Below are 15,717 nucleotides of genomic sequence, written 5' to 3' on the forward strand. Positions count from 1 at the left end.
TTCCTCCAGGTTCCAAAGGGAATTTTGTGGCCTGACCCCATGGCCCTCAGTAGGACCAGCAGAGAGTGGAATGTCCACCCACAGCACATTGGCCAGGTTGTACCCATTCATGGTGGCATGGTAGCACGGTGGTTAGCACTGTTGCTTCACAGCTCCAGGGTTGCCGGTTCGATTCCCGGCTTGGGTCACTGTCTGTGCGGAGTCTGCACGTTCTCCCTTTGTCTGCGTGGGTTTCCTCCGGGTGCTCCGGTTTCCTCCCACAGTCCAAAGATGTGCAGGTTAGGTGGATTGGCCATGAAAATTGCCCTTCGTGTCCAAAAAGGTTAGGTGAGGTTATTGGGTTACGGTGATGGGGTGAAGGTGTAGGCTTAAGTAGGGTATTCTTTCCAAGGGCCAGTGCAGACTCGATGGGCCGAATGGCCTCCTTCTGCATTGTAAATTCTATGATTCACACAATGCACAGTTTGAATCTGTGCTTCCAGCCTCAAGCTGATAGTGAGCAAACCATTTATCAGTTATTGGCTACAGGTTTTGAATGTCACCGTGCTCCATGCTGAGATATAATGCCTGCAATGAAATATTTAAATCATATTCATCACAATAATCTGGTCATTGCAAAAGAAGTAACATGGATAAGTGTACCTTACATTTTATTCATTCTCAGGTTAAAGCACTCTTGACAAAACCACCATTTACTGCCCGCCCCTCACTGCTCTGTGAAGATGATGGACGTTCTCATTAACTTGCTGCAGTCCATGTGGTGAAGATGCTCCCAAAGTGCTGATGTTCTTTGCAATGATTTAATACAACTGGGTGATTTGCTCGGCCACTTCGGAGGGAAGTCAAGAGTCAACCATGTTGGTGTGTAATTGGAAGTCACATGGTAGTCACACTGAGGTAGGAAGGCAGGTTTCCTTTGCTAATCAAAAGGCATATTTCTCCCCAGCTACTCTGGTACCTGTTAAAGCCACAAATTTACCACAAGCTCCTTTGAGAACTCTGGATTTTGTAAATCAAAATTCAATACACTTGCAGGAGTAAATACCTCTGAACAAATCATGGCCCCCATCAGTTCATCAGCTGGGTCAATCCTGCTCATATCAACAGCATTTGCTAATTCTCATTAAAGACATGGGGCAGGATTCTCTGTTTCAGAAACATGGTATCGTAATTGGCGATCGGACGGAGAATCCCTTCTGACGGCCAAATTGGGGCAGCCGCCGGTTTGATGCCGGTTTTCGAGTCTCCGCCCCCTCTGAAATGGCGTCATCGCGTCGCACGCTGCACTCCATTCCAAAGGCCCTCCCGCGATGCTCCGCTCCCGATGGGCATGCGTGACCAGGGACCTAGCCATTCTCCGGACGCTTTTGCCACGTGAGCCGGGGGTTTCACACGGCGCCACTGTTAACCCCTCACCGGTCCTGGGAGAAGCTATTAGCACCATGGGCCCCACTGCCAGGACTGGACAGCAGTGCCAGAAGTTGCGCAACCTCCTCAGGACAGCCAGGGTGACAAGGCAGCACCGTGCCCCTTGCACCAACCCACGTCCCACACACCTGTAACTCCCCCCCCCGGAGGGCGACTGAACCCCACCTGCCAGTCGTCTGCTCGCACCCCACCCTGCACCACACGCCATACCACCCATTATGGACGGGAGCCCTGGCCACTAATGCCACCAGCTGCCCACCTGCTGTGCTGCACACGTCCAACTGCCTCACACTGTGTGCTTTCTATTTCACCCCCTGACACGCCACTCCCCAGGAGAAGGCGGCACATAACCGCAGAGACAGAGAGAAGACCAGAGGGGACTGCTAGACTTGTGGCCCTTCACATTCGCGGAGCAGCGGGCATTCCGGGCCTGTTCGGTGGGCTCAGAGAGAAGGCAGTCGCCGGGGTGGAGGTCGGCAACGGGCAACCGACTGAGTGCTGTGTCCTTATGGCTTGCGTGACACAGCCCCCTCGCCACCCCACCTACACAACCCCACCAGCCCCTCACCACCCACACACCAGCCCCTCACCACCCCCACACACCCCACCTCCTCCACATTACCCACCCCCCCACCCCGTTCCTTTGATCCAACAATGCGTCATGTCTTGTGCCTTGCAGAATAATGGAGATGCGGACACAGAAACAGGGACTAAATGAGGGGGCTGACAACAACCATCCAGTGCCTGCAGATGCAGATGAAGGAGTCCAACCACCTGCAGGAGCAGGAGGTGGTGCAAACCATGCATGCTTCCCAGGCCAACACCGCATGGGTGGCGTCCACGGTGGAGGCCTGGGGGGGGGGCGAAGGTATCGACCATGGGTCGAGATGTCCAAGGCCTGGGGCATTCCGTGCGGGTGGTGGCTGAGGCACAGGACAGGGCTGCCCTGTCACATGGTCACCTGTACATTTCAGTGGTTCTCCATGACCACGAGCATTGAGACTCTGGTCGAGACGAGAGTGGGCCTCCAGGACTGGCAGCACCAGCCGGGGGGACAGCCCCAGGTGTTCGTTCTGGTTGCACTCCCATCCCACGGAGTGACCTGGGGATCATTGGGCCCCCCAGGGTGGAGGAGGTGATGGGGCCTGTGCCGGTAACAACCGAAGGGGAGGTGCCGGAACATCACAGCACCTTGGCCTCCCCCTCCTCTCCCTGGTGCATCAAGTGGGAGCGGGGAGAGGAGGGTGACACCATTTGACCTGGGACACCCGAGAGACTGCTGGGCCCATACAGGCCCTGTCGCTCCAGGACGGCCACCAAAGGGACCCAGGTCACAGCAGGCCGCCTCCACTCCTGATTTACCAAGATGTAGCAATACGGCCTGTAAGGCCAGAAAGGTAGGCACCAGTTAAGTTGGCAGCACATGTCCCACCCGCCACCCCCCTCTTCCTGGCACCCCATCCCCACCTCTGCCACTCCTAGGGTTCGGTTTGACCATATAATGGAATGACCAGCCCGCATACAGGGATCACTCAGGTGGATGGTGGAAAGTGCTGCCATGGGCAGGTGTCAGACTGTGTCAAATGCAATGTTGTGGAGGACGCAACAGGCTGGTCACCCGACCTGCTCTGCCCAGCAAGATCTGGATCTCGCCCTCGCTGGGAGTGGTCCAGATCTGAATACTTAAATGGGCCGGTCGTAATGACATAAGGAATGGGTCTCCCAGGCCATTGGAGACCCCTGGGTGGGCAGGGACAGGGCAGAGTGGCACCATGACACTCCCCCTGTCACCTGGGCATCTTTAATAATAATAATCTTTATTATTGTCACAAGTAGGCTTACCGTAACACTGCAATGAAGTTACTGTGAAAATCCCCTAGTCGCCACACGACAGCGCCTGTTCGGGTACACAGAGAGAATTCAGAATGTCCAATTCACCTAACATCACGTCTTTCGGGACTTGTGGGTGGAAACCAGAGCACCCGGAGGAGACGCACGCAGACATGGGGAGAAGGTGCAGACTCAGCACAGACAAGTGCCCCAAGCGGGAATCGAACCTGGAACCCTGGCGCTGTGAAGCAACAGTACTAACCACCATGCCGCCCACTGTAGTGCCACCCGTGCACCATGCCAGGGTGTTCAAGTATCATTGCAGGATGCTGTGGCATTGCCAGGGTGCCAGTCTGGCAGTGCCAGGTGCCAGGTTGGTACTGCTGGGGTTAGGCCCGGAAAGGGGGCTTGCCAGGTCGAGGGGGTGAGGGCGGGTTCCCAGGGGCTTCCCTAAGTTTGGGTGGGAGGGAGGGGGGGTTCCAAAACATGATGGAGGGCCCTGAAAGGGGGGGTGGGAAGATCGGGACTACCTTCCAAAATGGTGCCCTGATGAATGGAGCCTTTCCTTCAGTTTACCAGCAGAATATCCCTCCAAGTGACAAACTCCCCGAGAAAAAAAAAGGCAAAATGCTGTTGGTTAGCGGGATGTTTCTCAGCTGCAGCCGCCAAGAAACACCCCGCTGAACACGCCTTTCAGATGACTTTAACTTGAGGCAACAGCCACGAATCAAAGGTCAGAGTGCCACATCTGACCATGTGCTGACTTCAGTGCATTCCAGTTATTCACATTTAGATATTAGTTTAATGTCTTACGATGGCACGTTTTATCAATAGATTCCTTTTTTCATTTATACAATAAATAAAGCAACAACACTTCACACTGTAAACACAAAAGACTAAATAAGCAATAATACTATATACCTGTACGTTAGAGTTAACAGCCCATAAAGTGATGCTTTAAACCAGGATTAAGATTTGGAATTTATTTAGTCAATCAATGATTATTAATTATCTAAAATTCCAAGAGGGCTGATTCGAAATGGACAATGAAATGGGAATGCCCACACAACTTTATTCGTTCTTGGAATGAAGGATATATGGGAAAATCTAGCTATTATTGCCCAAACCTAGTTGCCCATGAGATGGTGATGATGGACTGCCTTCTTGGAGCCATTGCAGTCTGTGTGCTGTTGGTAGACAGGAAGTTTCAGGATATGGACCCAGTGAGCCTTGTCCTGATTAAGATAAATGCAGTCAGTGACAGCAATCATTGGAAGCAGTTTGGAGATGATTCACCAGGCTTAATCCTCCAATGAAGAGGTTGTCCTATGAGGGGGTGATCAAACAGGTAGGACCACGTATGAAGCTTATAAGATTCTGAAGGGGCTTGCTAGGATGCTGAGAAGCTGTTCCTCCTTGTGGGGAAATCTGGAACTATGGTGCACCATTGAAAAATAAGGGGTCTCCTATTTAAGGCAAAGATGAATTTCAGTCAAAATCCTATTGATGGCAGATCAGGCTGGATGGATCAAATGGCCTACTCCTGCTCCTATTTCTTATGAGTTTATGACATAGCACTTGGCTAAGTCAGCCTCAAATAGGGCATTAATTTTCTGATTGGTATTATTTTAACGTTGGTATTAACCCAAAACAGATCAAGGTAACAGACAGGAAAATCGAGGATCAGGGATTTTTGTGATCAATAAAACTGTCCAGGTGTTTAAGCAACAGCTCATCAGGAACAATTTAAAGATACTTCTTCTGTGAAGAACAGAACGGGCTTCAACTCTTGTCATCAGAAATGTAAATGTTGGAAGCCTAGAAATTCCGAGCTGTAAGCAGGCGGTTCACCCAGAAGCACTGGCTGCTGAAGTCATCTCAGTACTTCACTGCTGAGACCTTTAACACATTCTGGAATTCTGACACAAAGGGGTGGTTTGCAAAGAAACATTTAAAAAATGGGACACCAAGGGGAATTTTTTTGCAGTGATGCTTCTGAACAGCTGTGTAACTATTGGCAATGGTGAGATTCACCTTGATCACAACAGCAAGGTGGCCTGGGTTGCCATGAGCAACATTCTTCCTGTCTATTAATCATCAGCTTAAAAATCCTTTGGCTGGGCCATCCACGCACCATTGTTCAATATATTTTGTGACAACAGGAAGCAAATCTTGCCCCACAAAATAGTCAGATGTAAAATTCCTGCTCTCCCTCTTGATTAGGAGTAGGCCGTCGACCTTCAGGACAGTTTCCATTTCTGGTTGCACGGTTTGTCTCCAAAGATGAAGACTGTTTTGTTCTGGACCAGAGCCAAGATGCTGCAGTGAAGACAGGGGGAGATGGTGTTCGCGAGGTCAGACAACAGGAAGAGAATTCCGGGAACTGAGGAATCGACCTGGACGAAAACTCGGAAAAAGAAGGAAGTGAATGATCCGCTGATGATGAAGGTCTGAAAGCCTTTGGCCTGGCATTGCATTTCCTCAGTGAAGGAAGAGCAGCATCCAAATCTTTGCTGAAGCCATTCAGTATTGAGTGTGTGGACTGGATAGAGAGGTCAGAGCAGGATGTGGTCAAGCCAGTATCGACATCGGTCTCTGCAGCATCTTCTAGGCCATTTTCTGTGATTTCAGAGGTGACATCAAGTGCTGGGACTTTGATTTGTTGTCCTCTGTCACATGATGAAAGGACCAGGTCACCCAGCATCAGTGAAGAGGATGCTGAGCCACTGAAGGTCGGCAGACAGAACAAGGACTTACTGCGCTGAGCAACCCGAGACATCCCAGAGGCTCTGCTGGCTGTCTTGCTAGAGTCTCCTTGACCTCCAATCCAGATGTCTTCTTGGGAGCTCCCTCGGAATCGGCTGAACCCACTCGGTTTGTGGTTAATCTGCCGGTGGTGACGGTATCTGTCTGGTGCACCGTAACACTGGGGAAGCAGGCTGCGTGAAGGAATAGAAGCGCTGCGCCTTGCTGTGGTGAATTGAGGAACTACACTTTTCTTCCCCAAGCTTATGGACGAACTTTGTACCTGTAAAAACAAAATTAAAGACAAACTTTACGCACTAACTGCACATGATGCATACTTGTGTCAAGAGCATGGTGCCAATTTTCACTGCACTTGGTCTTAATGGACATGTTATTGTTGACAAGGTGGCCAGTGCCATTTTGAAAGAGGATTTCTGATGGGTGGCCAAATCACCTGCCTGTTTTAGGCGATAGGTCCCTTTTAACTTAGATATTAGGGTCCTGCAATGTGAATAGGAAGCTGGCATTTAGCGTCTGTACAGTGCAAAATCCAACCAGTCACACAAATGATGGACCCAAGGCCTGGCCAATGATAAGTGTCAAATTAATTTTCTGAGCCTTGGAGAGAAACAGTTCCACCAGGCACTACTAAAGTAATCTGTTACCTTGCCACCCAGGGATCTCATCTCTCCCATTGGAATGAAGTTGGGAACAACCTCATTTGCAGCACAGGTTCCAATTTTGTGTTCTGATGGAGATGACTCAGAAGAATCAAAACCTTGTCAATGTTACAGATTCTGACTGATCTGTTGTGTATTTTCTTATTTTATTTTTGCACTTTCCACCTCATGAGATCCACTTGGACTCCAGTGAAGGGCAGTGAGGATGAGATTCACTGGGATTCCAGTGAAGGGCAGTGAGGATGCGATTCACTGCGACACCAGTGAAGGACAGTGAGGATGTGATTCGCTGGGACTCCAGTGAAGGACAGTGAGGATGTGATTCGCTGGGACTCCAGTGAAGGGCAGTGAGGATGTGATTCGCTGGGACTCCAGTGAAGGACAGTGAGGATGTGATTCGCTGGGACTCCAGTGAAGGACAGTGAGGATGAGATCCACTGGCACTCCAGTGAAGGGCAGTGAGGATGAGATTCACTGCGGCTCCAGTGAAGGACAGTGAGGATGTGATTCGCTGGGACCCCAGTTAAGGGCAGTGAGGATGGGATCCACTGGCACTCCAGTGAAGGGCAGTGAGGATGGGATCCACTGGCACTCCAGTGAAGGCCAGTGAGGATGAGATTCACTGGGACTCCAGTGAAGGACAGTGAGGATGTGATTCGCTGGGACTCCAGTGAAGGACAGTGAGGATGTGATTCGCTGGGACTCCAGTGAAGGGCAGTGAGGATGTGATTCGCTGGCACTCCAGTGAAGGGCAGCGAGGATGAGATCCACTGGCACTCCAGTGAAGGACAGTGAGGATGGGATTCACTGCGACACCAGTGAAGGACAGTGAGGATGTGATTCACTGGGACTCCAGTGAAGGGCAGTGAGGGTGGGATTCACGGCGACTCCAGTGAAGGACAGTGAGGATGTGATTCGCTGGGACTCCAGTGAAGGGCAGTGAGGATGGGATCCACTGGCACTCCAGTGAAGGGCAGTGAGCATGAGATTCACTGGGATTCCAGTGAAGGGCAGTGAGGATGCGATTCACTGCGACACCAGTGAAGGACAGTGAGGATGTGATTCGCTGGGACTCCAGTGAAGAACAGTGAGGATGTGATTCGCTGGGACTCCAGTGAAGGGCAGTGAGGATGTGATTCGCTGGGACTCCAGTGAAGGACAGTGAGGATGTGATTCGCTGGGACTCCAGTGAAGGACAGTGAGGATGAGATCCACTGGCACTCCAGTGAAGGGCAGTGAGGATGAGATTCACTGCGGCTCCAGTGAAGGACAGTGAGGATGTGATTCGCTGGGACCCCAGTTAAGGGCAGTGAGGATGGGATCCACTGGCACTCCAGTGAAGGGCAGTGAGGATGGGATCCACTGGCACTCCAGTGAAGGCCAGTGAGGATGAGATTCACTGGGACTCCAGTGAAGGACAGTGAGGATGTGATTCGCTGGGACTCCAGTGAAGGACAGTGAGGATGTGATTCGCTGGGACTCCAGTGAAGGGCAGTGAGGATGTGATTCGCTGGCACTCCAGTGAAGGGCAGCGAGGATGAGATCCACTGGCACTCCAGTGAAGGACAGTGAGGATGGGATTCACTGCGACACCAGTGAAGGACAGTGAGGATGTGATTCACTGGGACTCCAGTGAAGGGCAGTGAGGATGAGATTCACTGCGACTCCAGTGAAGGGCAGTGAGGATGGGATTCACGGCGACTCCAGTGAAGGACAGTGAGGATGTGATTCGCTGGGACTCCAGTGAAGGGCAGTGAGGATGGGATCCACTGGCACTCCAGTGAAGGGCAGTGAGGATGAGATTCACTGGGATTCCAGTGAAGGGCAGTGAGGATGCGATTCACTGCGACACCAGTGAAGGACAGTGAGGATGTGATTCACTGGGACTCCAGTGAAGGACAGTGAGGATGAGATCCACTGGGACTCCAGTGAAGGACAGTGAGGATGTGATTCGCTGGGACTCCAATGAAGGACAGTGAGGATGTGATTCGCTGGGACTCCAGTGAAGGACAGTGAGGATGTGATTCGCTGGCACTCCAGTGAAGGGTAGCGAGGATGAGATCCACTGGCACTCCAGTGAAGGACAGTGAGGATGAGATCCACTGGGATTCCAGTGAAGGGCAGTGAGGATGAGATTCACTGCGACTCCAGTGAAGGGCAGTGAGGATGGGATTCACTGCGACTCCAGTGAAGGACAGTGAGGATGTGATTCGCTGGGACTCCAGTGAAGGGCAGTGAGGATGGGATCCACTGGCACTCCAGTGAAGGGCAGTGAGGATGAGATTCACTGGGATTCCAGTGAAGGGCAGTGAGGATGCGATTCACTGTGACACCAGTGAAGGACAGTGAGGATGTGATTCGCTGGGACTCCAGTGAAGGGCAGTGGGGATGGGATCCACTGGCACTCCAGTGAAGGACAGTGACGATGTGATTCGCTGGGACTCCAGTGAAGGGCAGTGAGGATGAGATTCACTGCGACTCCAGTGAAGGACAGTGAGATGTGATTCGCTGGGATTCCAGGGAAGGGCAGTGAGGATGGGATCCACTGGCACTCCAGTGAAGGGCAGTGAGGATGAGATTCACTGGGATTCCAGTGAAGGGCAGTGAGGATGAGATTTACTGCGACACCAGTGAAGGACAGTGAGGATGAGATCCACTGGCACTCCAGTGAAGGGCAGTGAGGATGAGATTCACTGGGACTCCAGTGAAGGACAGTGAGGATGTGATTCGCTGGGACTCCAGTGAAGGACAGTGAGGATGTGATTCGCTGGGACTCCAGTGAAGGGCAGTGAGGATGTGATTCGCTGGCACTCCAGTGAAGGGCAGCGAGGATGAGATCCACTGGCACTCCAGTGAAGGACAGTGAGGATGGGATTCACTGCGACACCAGTGAAGGACAGTGAGGATGTGATTCACTGGGACTCCAGTGAAGGGCAGTGAGGGTGGGATTCACGGCAACTCCAGTGAAGGACAGTGAGGATGTGATTCGCTGGGACTCCAGTGAAGGGCAGTGAGGATGGGATCCACTGGCACTCCAGTGAAGGGCAGTGAGGATGAGATTCACTGGGATTCCAGTGAAGGGCAGTGAGGATGCGATTCACTGCGACACCAGTGAAGGACAGTGAGGATGTGATTCGCTGGGACTCCAGTGAAGAACAGTGAGGATGTGATTCGCTGGGACTCCAGTGAAGGGCAGTGAGGATGTGATTCGCTGGGACTCCAGTGAAGGACAGTGAGGATGTGATTCGCTGGGACTCCAGTGAAGGACAGTGAGGATGAGATCCACTGGCACTCCAGTGAAGGGCAGTGAGGATGAGATTCACTGCGGCTCCAGTGAAGGACAGTGAGGATGTGATTCGCTGGGACCCCAGTTAAGGGCAGTGAGGATGGGATCCACTGGCACTCCAGTGAAGGGCAGTGAGGATGGGATCCACTGGCACTCCAGTGAAGGCCAGTGAGGATGAGATTCACTGGGACTCCAGTGAAGGACAGTGAGGATGTGATTCGCTGGGACTCCAGTGAAGGACAGTGAGGATGTGATTCGCTGGGACTCCAGTGAAGGGCAGTGAGGATGTGATTCGCTGGCACTCCAGTGAAGGGCAGCGAGGATGAGATCCACTGGCACTCCAGTGAAGGACAGTGAGGATGGGATTCACTGCGACACCAGTGAAGGACAGTGAGGATGTGATTCACTGGGACTCCAGTGAAGGGCAGTGAGGATGAGATTCACTGCGACTCCAGTGAAGGGCAGTGAGGATGGGATCCACTGGCACTCCAGTGAAGGGCAGTGAGGATGAGATTCACTGGGATTCCAGTGAAGGGCAGTGAGGATGCGATTCACTGCGACACCAGTGAAGGACAGTGAGGATGTGATTCACTGGGACTCCAGTGAAGGACAGTGAGGATGAGATCCACTGGGACTCCAGTGAAGGACAGTGAGGATGTGATTCGCTGGGACTCCAATGAAGGACAGTGAGGATGTGATTCGCTGGGACTCCAGTGAAGGACAGTGAGGATGTGATTCGCTGGCACTCCAGTGAAGGGTAGCGAGGATGAGATCCACTGGCACTCCAGTGAAGGACAGTGAGGATGAGATCCACTGGGATTCCAGTGAAGGGCAGTGAGGATGAGATTCACTGCGACTCCAGTGAAGGGCAGTGAGGATGGGATTCACTGCGACTCCAGTGAAGGACAGTGAGGATGTGATTCGCTGGGACTCCAGTGAAGGGCAGTGAGGATGGGATCCACTGGCACTCCAGTGAAGGGCAGTGAGGATGAGATTCACTGGGATTCCAGTGAAGGGCAGTGAGGATGCGATTCACTGTGACACCAGTGAAGGACAGTGAGGATGTGATTCGCTGGGACTCCAGTGAAGGGCAGTGGGGATGGGATCCACTGGCACTCCAGTGAAGGACAGTGATGATATGATTCGCTGGGACTCCAGTGAAGGGCAGTGAGGATGAGATTCACTGCGACTCCAGTGAAGGACAGTGAGATGTGATTCGCTGGGATTCCAGGGAAGGGCAGTGAGGATGGGATCCACTGGCACTCCAGTGAAGGGCAGTGAGGATGAGATTCACTGGGATTCCAGTGAAGGGCAGTGAGGATGAGATTTACTGCGACACCAGTGAAGGACAGTGAGGATGAGATCCACTGGCACTCCAGTGAAGGGCAGTGAGGATGGGATCCACTGGGACTCCAGTGAAGGACAGTCAGGACGTGATTCGCTGCGACTCCAGTGAAGGGCAGTGAGGTTGAGATTCACTGGGATTCCAGTGAAGGGCAGTGAGGATGGGATCCACTGGCACTCCAGTGAAGGACAGTGAGGATGAGATCCACTGGCACTCCAGTGAAGGGCAGTGAGGATGAGATCCACTGGGACTCCAGTGAAGGACAGTCAGGACGTGATTCGCTGCGACTCCAGTGAAGGGCAGTGAGGATGAGATTAACTGGGATTCCAGTGAAGGGCAGTGAGGATGAGATTCACTGGGATTCCAGTGAAGGACAGTGAGGATGAGATTCACTGGGACTCCAGTGAAGGGCAGCGAGGATGAGATTCACTGGGATTCCAGTGAAGGGCAGTGAGGATGAGATTCACTGGCACTCCAGTGAAGGGCAGTGAGGATGAGATTCACTGGGATTCCAGTGAAAGGCAGTGAGGATGAGATTTACTGGGACTACAGTGAAGGGCAGTGAGGATGAGATTCACTGCAGCTCCAGTGAAGGACAGTGAGGATGTGATTCATTGGGATTCCAGTGAAGGGCAGTGAGGATGTGATTCACTACGATTCCAGTGAAGGGCAGTGAGGATGTGATTCGCTGGGACTCCAGTGAAGGACAGTGAGGATGAGATCCACTGGCACTCCAATGAAGGACAGTGGGGATGTGATTCGCTGGGACTCCAGTGAAGGACAGTGAGGATGAGATCCACTGGCACTCCAGTGAAGGGCAGTGAGGATGAGATCCACTGGGACTCCAGTGAAGGACAGTCAGGATGTGATTCGCTGCGACTCCAGTGAAGGGCAGTGAGGATGAGATTCACTGGGATTCCAGTGAAGGGCAGGGCGGATGAGATTCACTGGGACTCCAGTGAAGGGCAGTGAGGATGAGATTCACTGGGACTCCAGTGAAGGGCAGTGAGGATGAGATTCACTGGGACTCCAGTGAAGGGCAGTGAGGGTGGGATTCACTGGGACTCCAGTGAAGGGCAGTGAGGATGAGATTCACTACGATTCCAGTGAAGGGCAGTGAGGATGAGATTCACTGGGACTCCAGTGAAGGGCAGTGAGGGTGGGATTCACTGGGACTCCAGTGAAGGGCAGTGAGGATGAGATTCACTATGAATCCAGTGAAGGGCAGTGAGGATGAGATTCACTGGGACTCCAGTGAAGGAATGTGAAGATGGGATTCACTGGGACTCCAGTGAAGGGAAGTGAGGATGGGATTCACTACGATTCCAGTGAAGGGCAGTGAGGATGTGATTCACTGGGATTCCAGTGAAGGGCAGTGAGGATGAGATTCACTGGGATTCCAGTGAAGGGCAGTGAGGATGTGATTCACTGGGATTCCAGTGAAGGGCAGTGAGAATGTGATTCACTGGGATTCCAGTGAAGGGCAGTGAGGATGTGATTCATTGGGATTCCAGTGAAGGGCAGTGAGGATGTGATTCACAACGATTCCAGTGAAGGGCAGTGAGGATGTGATTCGCTGGGACTCCAGTGAAGGACAGTGAGGATGAGATCCACTGGCACTCCAATGAAGGACAGTGAGGATGAGATCCACTGGGACTCCAGTGAAGGACAGTCAGGATGTGATTCACTGCGACTCCAGTGAAGGGCAGTGAGGATGAGATTCACTGGGATTCCAGTGAAGGACAGTGAGGATGAGATCCACTGGGAGTCCAGTGAAGGGCAGTGAGGATAAGATTCACTGCGACTCCAGTGAAGGGCGGTGAGGATGTGATTCACTACGACTCCAATGAAGGGTGGTGAGGATGAGATTCACTGGGATTCCAGTGAAGGGCAGTGAGGATGAGATTCACTGGGATTCCAGTAAAGTACAGTGAGGATGAGATTCACTGGGACTACAGTGAAGGGCAGTGAGGATGGGATTCACTGGGACTCCAGTGAAGGGCATTGAGGATGAGAACCACTACGATTCCAGTGAAGGGCAGTGAGGATGAGATTCACTACGATTCCAGTGAAGGGCAGTGAGGATGAAATTCACTATGATTCCAGTGAAGGGCAGTGAGGATGAGATTCACTGGGATTCCAGTGAGGGGCAGTGAGGATGAGATTCACTTCGACTCCAGTGAAGGACAGTGAGGATGTGATTCGCTGGGACTCCAGTGAAGGACAGTGAGGATGAGATCCACTGGCACTGGGAGTTAAATATCCAAGGGTATCAGACTATACGAAAGGATAGAATGGACGGTAAGGGCGGTGGTGTAGCTTTGTTGTTTAAGGATGGCATCCGGGCAATAGTAAGGGATGATATTGGTGCTATGGAGGACAAGGTTGAATCAATTTGGGTGGAAATCAGGAATAGGAAGGCGAAAAGGTCACTGATAGGAGTAGTCTATAGGCCACCAACTAGTAACAGGATGGTAGGGCAGGCAATAAGTAAAGAAATAACGGATGCATGTAGAAATTGTACAGCGGTTATCATGGGAGATTTTAATCTGCATATCGATTGGTTTAACCAGGTTGGTAAAGGCAGCCTTGAGGAGGAGTTTATAGAATGTGCCCGGGATTATTTCCTGGAACAGTATGTAATGGAACATACAAGGGAACAAGCGGTCCTAGATCTGGTCCTGTGTAATGAGGCAGGATTGATTAATGATCTCATAGTTCGGGATCCTCTTGGAAGGAGCGACCACAATATGGATGAATTTAAAATACAGTTGGAGAATGACAAGGTAAAATCAAACACTAGTGTTTTGTGCTTAAACAAAGGCGATTACAATGGGATGAGAGAAGAACTAGCTAAGGTAGACTGGGAGCAAAGACTTCATGGTGAAGCAGTTGAGGAACAGTGGAGAACCTTCCGAGCGATCTTTCACAGTGTTCAGAAAAGGTTCATACCGACAAAAAAGAAAGACGGTAGAAAGGGGAAAAATCGACCGTGGATATCTAAGGAGGTGAGGGAGGGTATCAAATTGAAGGAAAAAACATACAAAGTGGCAAAAAGTAGTGGGAGACTAGAGGACTGGGAAGTCTTTAGGGGACAACAGAAAGCTACTAAAAAAGCCATAAAGAAGAGTAAGGTAGACTATGAAAGTAAACTGGCTCAGAACATAAAAGCAGATAGTAAAAGCTTCTACAAATATATAAGACAAAAAAGAGTGGCTAAGGTAAATATTGGTCCTTTGGAAGATGAGAAGGGAGATTTAATAATAGGAGACGGGGAAATGGCTGAGGAGCTGAACAGGTTTTTTGGGTCAGTCTTCACAGTGGAGGACACAAATAACATGCCAGTGACTGATGGAAATAAGGATATGATAGGTGAGGACCTTGAGATGATTGTAATCACTAAGGAGGCAGTATTGGGCAAGCTAATGGGGCTAAAGGTACACAAGTCTCCTGGCCCTGATGGGATGCATCCCAGAGTGTTAAAAGAGATGGCTAGGGAAATTGTAAACGCACTAGTGATAATTGATCAAAATTCACTAGACTCTGGGGTGGTCCCAGAGGATTGGAAAGTAGCAAACGTGACACCACTGTTTAAAAAAGGAGGTCGGCAGAAAGCGGGTAATTATAGGCCGGTAAGCTCAACTTCGGTTGTAGGGAAAATGCTGGAATCTATCATTAAGGAGGAAATAGCGGGGCACCTGGAGGGAAATTGTCCCATTGGGCAGACGCAGCATGGGTTCACAAAGGGTAGGTCGTGTCTGACTAATTTGGTAGAAGGTTTTGAGGCCGTTACCAGTGCAGTAGATAACGGGGAGCCAATGGATGTGGTATATCTGGATTTCCAGAAAGCGTTTGACAAGGTGCCACAAAAAAAGGTTGCTGCATAAACTAAAGATGCATGGCATTGAGGGTAAAGTGGTAGCATGGGTAGAGGATTGGTTAACTAACAGAAAGCAGAGAGTGGGGATAAATGGGTGTTTCTCTGGTTGGCAACCTGTAATTAGTGGGGTCCCTCAAGGATCAGTGTTGGGCCCGCAGTTGTTCACAATTTACATAGACGATTTGGAGTTGGGGACCAAGTGCAATGTGTCAAAGTTTGCAGACGACACTAAGATGAGCGGTAAAGCAAAAAGTGCAGAGGATACCGGAAGTCTGCAGAAGGATTTGGATAGGTTAGGTGAATGGGCTAGGGTCCGGCAGATGGAATTCAATGTTGCCAAGTGTGAGGCTATCCATTTGGGGAGGAATAACAGCAGAATGGATTATTATTTAAACGGTAAGATGTTAAAACATGCTGCCATGCAGAGGGACCTGGGTGTGCTGGTGCACGAGTCGCAAAAAGTTGGTGTGCAGGTGCAACAGGTGATTAAGAAGGCTAATCGAGTTTTGTCTTTCATTGCTAG

General features: G+C 51.1%; 1 protein-coding gene across 2 annotated transcripts in view; it reads right to left on the reverse strand.

The window, feature by feature from the left end:
* Positions 1-2,069: 2,069 nt before the first annotated feature.
* Positions 2,070-15,717, reverse strand: part of LOC140428126 (protein FAM124A) — a 68,021-nt gene continuing 54,373 nt past the window's right edge. For both annotated transcript variants that reach the window (XM_072514215.1, XM_072514214.1), the window contains one exon: positions 2,070-6,286. In XM_072514215.1, coding sequence (XP_072370316.1) covers positions 5,447-6,286 — 840 coding nt within the window. In that variant the 3' untranslated portion in view covers positions 2,070-5,446. The remainder of the gene's footprint in view (positions 6,287-15,717) is intronic.

The sequence above is a fragment of the Scyliorhinus torazame genome, chromosome 8, assembly GCF_047496885.1.
Source record: "Scyliorhinus torazame isolate Kashiwa2021f chromosome 8, sScyTor2.1, whole genome shotgun sequence".
In the NCBI taxonomy this organism is placed as follows: Eukaryota; Metazoa; Chordata; class Chondrichthyes; order Carcharhiniformes; family Scyliorhinidae; genus Scyliorhinus; species Scyliorhinus torazame.